Below are 7593 nucleotides of genomic sequence, written 5' to 3'. Positions count from 1 at the left end.
AATTTCTTATATGTAATAATATTATTTATCATTTAAAATAAATTATATTTTTTATGATTAATATATATTTTGCCAGAGAATTTTTTAAAGATGCCTTATGAATTATGATAATATTAATTTATATATATTTAAACAAAACTCTTAATCAGTTTTGTTGTTACTATTTATCCATGGAAACTTAATACTGTTCTGCATTAACTGGATAATCATAAAATGGTACGTACTATCAAGCCTAACAAGAGAAGCTCTTGCAAATAAATGTGGAAACTGTCGTGATTATAAGTCATCGGAGTGATATTCTACTGATTAAGTTTTGGGTTTTCTCTGCAATGAATTTTAGTCGTAAGAAATATGTATAAACAGGATAGGGGAAAAAAATAAAGCAGAGAAAGTTTATACTTTGCTTTAGAAGAGCAAGCTCTTGCTCATATAGTAATATCTGTAAGCTCACTTACCATAACGCAGAGGTAGACTTGTGCACATGTGATAACATAACAGGATTTTTCAAGTAGGCTAGCTCGATAGGAATATTAAGCTAAAACAGCTACAGGGCAACTCCTCTTGGCAAGGCATATATCAATTAATGACACCTAATATTGGAACTATGTCCATATACTAGAATGAAAACATTAATATTAATGCTTGCCAAAGAGAGCATGCCCTATGGCTGGATTTGCTTACTGGAACAAGAGTTTTCATCTTGTGCACTTGCTTTGTTTCATCTAGGACTTATCACCAACCCTTTTATAGGGCTTTAGAATTTTAATTTAAAAATTAATGAAAAAAGAAGGGATAAAATTAGCAAGCTATAGAGATAACATAAGTAGCATATGCTGAACATTTATACGAATATCCATTCGAGGCTGCGTGTCATGGGTGTGAGATTTTGGTAGATTTATTCATCATGTCTCTATAACTCGGCTTGATAATGATCTCTCAGAAATCAGATTCCCCACAATTAAAACTTTTTCATTCATAAAACCAAGAGTACAGGACAGGATCGTAGTAGATGCCTAATATCCTTCTCGTTTTTTTTTATTTGGTTTTTCGGTGATCAACAAGGGTCATACACCTTTCATTTTTCTTCACCACAGTTACCAATATAATGTCATATAGGGTCATCATTTTTCCCCTTGATAATGTTTTTTTTGGCACTCTTGTAACACTTGGTCTTAATAAGTTCAGTTAAGCCCATTCATATCAATCAAAGTGAAGTTTTATATGAAGAAGACATGTGACTTTAGACAGAATGATATTCTCAACTGTATAGGAAAAGTGTCAAAGGAAGAAAGAGATAAATAAAGGGGATCAAAGAGAGAGAATAAGAACCAAGAAACATTTTTTCTCCTAAAAAGAAAAAGACTAGCTCAATAACAATAACAGTCAACAACGCTTTCAGTGATTAACAAAATGTATCTGTTCTTCCCTAATTCATTTCGAATTTTTCAGTAGCACATGCGCGCAACTTCAATTGATTAATTATTTTTATATACATATAAATTACAAAATATATATATAAAAAAAATACAAATGTCCAATAAAAATGCATGCATAACTCTGGCATTAAAATATCATATTTAGGAAACTCTGGCATGGAGAATCCTACTTCCCATGTACCTGCACAGACCACAAACATTTATTAATATTATATATCTATAGGACACTAAAAAGATTAATTTGAAAAAAAATTGTATTAATAATTAATTACCTTCCTAACATCATAACAGTAGCTTGGGGATTAGTTCCAGGGGAGGCAAGAAAAGTTGACCCATCAATAACCCTCAAAGCATCCACACCAAGAACCTTATATTCATTGTCAACCACTTTACCAACTTGGCAACCTCCATGGTAATGCCATATGCTCATCACTGTGTCTTTGCAAAATTGTTCCAAGGAAAAAGGATCATCAATGTGCCTGGGCCTCAGATTGAGAGGAAGTATCGCTATTAAGCTAGTGAAGATTTCAATGGGTATATGCCGGTACCGAAATTTGGAAAATGGTTTCGACATTATGACATTTTTAATGGTTTTCATACCCTCAACGCACCGTTTTAAGTCCTCCTGTTCTTTGTAGTAGTTAAAGGTCACTGATGGGTTGTCGCCTGCGTTAGTGTTCTTTAGCTCTAGATGTCCTGAGGAGAGTGGACCGTCTATTTTTTGAAGTATGATTCCACCATTAATGGTTATATTATCGGGAACCACTTCCTTTATCACACAAAATGAAACCGTTAGTTTTTGAGTGAATGAATATATGTATATAAAGATAAGAGATTTTGACATAAAATACTTGCTAAAAAAAATTACATTTATACAGTAATATATATATATTTCAATTTTACAGTTTTAAGAATTTTTTATACATTTTAGGATTTTGTAATTTTTTTTTTTCAAGTTGTTTTTGGGTTCAAGATTAGTTGTTACCATATATATAGGACAATTCTTATATAGGAGTTTTACTTTAAGTTTTATTGGTGAGGTTTTTCAGTGTTCTCAACCCGTGAACAGTTTTCGGCACAATTTTTTTTATGATCGTGTATATTGTAATTGTTTAGATTATCCTGCAAATTTACAGAAAATTCTGAATAGTTTACCGTACCGAAAACTAAGTTCAAACATGTTGTTTTCCACGTGCATAAAAAAAATTAGCCACGCATGGAACAACATGTTTGAATCTAGTTTTCAGTACAGTAATCTATTTGGAATTTTCTGAAATTTACAGGATGCTCTAAATAGCTACAATATACACGGTCATAAAAAAAATCGTACTGAAAACTGTTCACGGGTCGAGAACACTGAGAGTCCCACCGGTAAGGCTTAAAGTGAAGCGCATATAAGAGAATTGTCCTATATATATTATTATTGTTTTTTTTGTTGTTTTGATGCATGAATTATTTTCAAATTTCTTTTAAATTGTTTTTCTAAGACTGTATTTTTTTAATTACGATCTTCGAAATAATATTTTTGAAAACTTGTGTAAGTATCTTTTAAAAATAAAATAGTAACAGTAAAAAAAAATTTTAAAAAAAACAAAAAAAAAATTTATCTAAGAAAAAACCCTAGAGATAACTCAATGTATAAACATTACACATATATAAATTATATGTCTCTTTCCATACCCTTATATTGTTTTACTCATCCTATAAAGTTTGCTAGCAGGAGTGCAAGTGAATGAATTTTAAAATATTTATTAATAAGGTTAATATATTTCCTCATCCAATATTATTTAAAATAAATTATGATTAATCTACTTGTTCCGTCAATCACACTGATTCTTATCACTTCACTTTTGTTTTTTTTTTTTTACAAAAAACAATAATAAAATAGTTTGTATGTGGCATTTTTGCCCTTGATTTTTATTAAGACATACTTAAAATTAGTTAGATGTTTTTGGAGATTTGTATTCAAGTACATCAAAATCAAACATAAATATATTCAAAATGGTTATCCGCTAACTAAAATTGGTAACATGAGATGAAAAAATAGTAGAATTTGTGGGTAGTCCCACTTGGAAATATCACTACCCAATCAAAATGTATATATAAAATTTTATATCTTTAGCTTAGTAAGTTAATAAACAAAGAGGTTCTCTCGCACGAATCATAATGGGTGGAGCGAATCCAAGTCCAAAAATCTCATTGGACTTCTTTTGCGACCTATAATTTGTTTTTTTTCTTCTAGAAAACATGGCGAATATTCTAACTCCCACACGAAAAATACATTATATTAAATTGATTTTAGGTAGTTACATGAAATTGATTTTTTGGGTATGTATTCGATTTTATTTGTTTGATTCTCAAACATTAATTTTTGTAACCCTATTGATTTTGGACAAATACCTAAAATTGAATTTTTTTTGGGTATTATAAATAGTCAAATTCTCATTATTTTTCACACACCATTAGAAAACACTCTCTACAATTTTTAAAATTTTCTATATATTCCTCGGTGCAAATTTCAATTGTTCTTTGTTGTCTAGTTGAGGCTCATTTTAATTTCATACCATTTGGTAGCTGAAGCTCTCTCGGTTTTTAGTCAAATCATGGTGGTGTGTTAAAACATTGGTCGATTCGTTGGGAGTTGAAGCAATGTGCTTAGTTATTGCTCATAGACTATTTTATATAGGGAGATGAATGCCTCAGCAATCCTCTAGCACCCGAAGAGAATGTGTAATTATTTTATAGATACAGTGCAATACGCTAGACTCAGTTTTGTTATATGCTTTATTTGTAGCAATTGTTATTGATAATATTATCTTAATATTATAGTTAATTTTCCTATTAATTTTCACAATATATATTTTAGTCTATTTATTTACAAATGATATCACATCATGCATATATCAATAAACATGTGTTATGGTGTTGTGTTGAGATTTATGTAATTTGAATACCATGTTTATCCCTGAAAAAAAAAGAATACCATGTTTATTGATAACATTATAGATTTCTTCTACAAATTATAATAATGGTATTCTTTTATGCATATCTACATTAAGGTACACTTTTAGTTGTATCGGTACATATACTCCAGATTCACCTAAGTCATTACCCAATATTTTTTCCATCAGGTGTTCATTATATATAGTTACAACAATTATTTTGTACGTTTTAAAGAGATTTTATATAATTTATTATGCTAAAAATATCATTGAAATTGTTTTTGTACATGTGGTGGTTCAGAATATTAAGAATTCTATATTCGACACACTAAATTATTTATAATTTTTTGAAAATATATATAAATATTGATTTAACTACAACGAATACCGTCATATAATAAAATTGGGTCATAACTTATCTATGTGCGCGAAAATTATAGTGGGTTGTAGGAGTAGGATAAAAAACTTACTCTGCCGCATAATCCCCTTCTTTTAAATTATTATCATAATTATTCTTTTCTTTAATTTATTTTTACCTAATTTTGTGGTGTCATAGTTCTAAATTTATTTATAATATTTTCATACTTTCTAACTTTTTTTTTCTACAAAATACTTTCTAACACTATTTAGTTTCGGCATATGTGCCCAATAGAGTTAGAAATAATAGAACCTGATTTAGAAATGGCTGAAAATACTTTTGAAGGATTTGGGCCCATGGAAGAGAAATGCTTAATCCACTGGCTGCCTCTATATAGCTATTAGAGCTTGTGATACCCACAGTTTGGACCAGAGAGACCTCAACTGGACTAGGTGAAGGTATAAAGAGAAGATTCATTGAATTATCAGCCATTCCTTGGCCAACCATGGGCTGGTCCTTTACAACCTCGATGCCGTGGACCTTGAGATGCTGGGCTGGCCCAATACCACTCAACATTAATAACTGTGGGCTTCCTAGAGCTCCAGCTGATAAAATGATTTCATTTTTGTAGTTATCGATCGAGAAGGCCCTGTGCAGAGCTCCATTCGAATCCTTATAAATTACTCCGTAAGCTTCAGGTGTTGAACTTCCTGCAACAATAATATATGTTATCTATAAAAATATCTTTTTTTTTAAGGGAGATAGTTCATAGTTAATACTACTTTGTTTGCATTATTAGAAAATCCAACTATTCTATTTTTTTAAGCTAATTTTCTTTCCAAAGAAAATATAATTAAACTAGAAAGAAAGATTAATTTTAAAAAAAAATGAAATAAAGTATATACTAAAAAAAATAATCAACTTATGCTCATAGATGATTACTAACCATTCGCATATTTTGATTCTAATTAATTTCTTCATGTCAGCTTATTTATATTACGCTATTAAAAAAAAATTGAATGGCGTTAAAAAATGTTCACTACTATTTGTAGGTAATGATTTATTATATATAATTCTCAGCTATATATATATATATAATCTCTCTTTATGAAATGTTGAACAAATAATTAATTAATTTTCACCTGATTTATATCTGAAGAGAATTTTCTGCACAGTTGCATGCAGATAAACGACAATGTTTTTTGCATCAGCATACTGAAGCAAATTGGCGGCAGTATGTCTATGAGCTTGTTTATCGAAAATGGTGCCTCCAATCTTTGTCCCTTGCGAATGCTCATACGTGAAACCATTATTTGGAGAAACTCCGGCTTCAAGCAAACCATCTCTTACCGCCGACTGCCACGGCCCCACCACCGGCTCAAATGCCACCACCTTTTCCACCCACTCATACGACTCCGCCACCAATGTCTTATTCCACCTCGCCGTCTCCACATAGGCGGCGCTGGCGTGACTGTAAAAGCCGGCGTTTATAGACGAGCCACCACCGAGGATGCGGGGCCGGTGGTTGTAAACTCCATCTTCAGAGATGAACACTTGGGCAGGTGACTTGGGAGAGAGGTCCAAAAGAGTGGACAAAAAGCTGCTTATGTTGGTTATGCTCGGGTTGTCGTAGGGCGAGCCACCTCTCTCCAGGACTAAAACGGTGGCGTTTTGTGAAAGAGTCGCCGCTAGTGGACAGCTGGCAGTTCCTCCTCCAATGATTATGTAGTCGTAGCGTACAACTGCCGGAGCTGAAGTGGCGTCTTTCATAAATGTGTAGTATTTATCTGCATTCATGCGTGTCATATATATATATATATATATTACGTAGTATTAAATAAATGCATATGAAGATCGATTAGATGGAATAAGTACGACATTATGAATCGGATGCAAATATAACTTAATACAGTCAACATTTTAATTAATTAATTAAGATGGACAATATTATTTTGATGGAAAATATAATGTTATTATCGTACCGTTCTCTGAGTAACAGTAAGAAGCCAAAAAGAAGAGAATTATTCCCGCAAGAAGAGCTCCAAAAGATGTCCAGAAAGCCAGACCCATCTCGTGATCTATATTATATTTTATTGTAAACTTTAATCTTTCTGTTAATACAAATCTGCAATTTATGTATTATATTCGAAATTATGAATATAAATATATTTGCCAATAAGGGCAACCCCCTAAGTAAGGCCTTCAATTTCAATTTTGACCAGAACATATGTTGTTACAACAACATTAACTAATATTTATTGTGTGCACCTTCCGAGACACATTAAAACACGCCACACCAACCAAGATTTTACTCTGTTAGGGCTTCTCGAACGGTAGTTCAAAATTGTTTGTAACGAAGATAGAGCGCGTGGAACACTTTAGTGCTATATTTGTAACAAAGACAGAACCTCTCCAACTACACTACTCCATCGTTTGTAACAAAGATAGAGAGCGTGGAACACTTTAGTGCTATATTTGGCACATCACTGTTATTAAGCGTAGACTTTTTATTTTTATTAATACATTATTTAAATTTTTTTTTTTTTTCTAATTAAGATAAGATTTATTTTTATTTTAATTAACCTAATGATATGTGTTGTCCATATTTTTGCCATCAGATACGTGACGATTATAAGTAATTAATGACAAGACAAGTTATGAGGTTCTCGGATTGTGAATTTTTTCAAGAACCCAAACTCGCCAAGACATGGATGTCTCTAAGTGAGGCCACGTCCCAAGATATGTTCTCGAGGCGAGGATGTCTCCAGGTAAGGCCACCTCCCGAGTCAATCACCAAATCATGGATGTCTCCAAGTGAGACCACGCCCCGAGGTCTGCACCCCATGATGTGACCACG

The 7593-nt window shown here is 32.0% G+C and overlaps 1 protein-coding gene across 2 annotated transcripts; it reads right to left on the bottom strand.

The window, feature by feature from the left end:
- Nucleotides 1-1577: 1577 nt before the first annotated feature.
- On the bottom strand, nt 1578-6512 carry LOC133780380 (protein HOTHEAD-like). Of its 2 annotated transcripts, none has more exons than XM_062220160.1 (4): nt 5879-6512; nt 5041-5446; nt 1709-2227; nt 1578-1617 (listed from the first exon to the last, which is right to left on the bottom strand). In XM_062220160.1, the coding sequence occupies exons 1-4, from the start codon at nt 6504-6506 to the stop codon at nt 1578-1580; spliced, it is 1593 nt and encodes a 530-aa protein (XP_062076144.1). In that variant the 5' UTR covers nt 6507-6512. The 2 variants fall into 2 exon arrangements, with proteins under 2 accessions (XP_062076144.1, XP_062076143.1); XM_062220159.1 differs by having other exon boundaries at nt 1709-2286; nt 5049-5446.
- Nucleotides 6513-7593: the final 1081 nt, after the last annotated feature.

The sequence above is a fragment of the Humulus lupulus genome, chromosome 5 (assembly GCF_963169125.1).
Source record: "Humulus lupulus chromosome 5, drHumLupu1.1, whole genome shotgun sequence".
Lineage (NCBI taxonomy): Eukaryota > Viridiplantae > Streptophyta > Magnoliopsida > Rosales > Cannabaceae > Humulus > Humulus lupulus.
The sequence above is the reverse complement of the archived record's forward strand: the minus strand, read 5'-3'. Positions and strand labels throughout refer to the sequence as shown.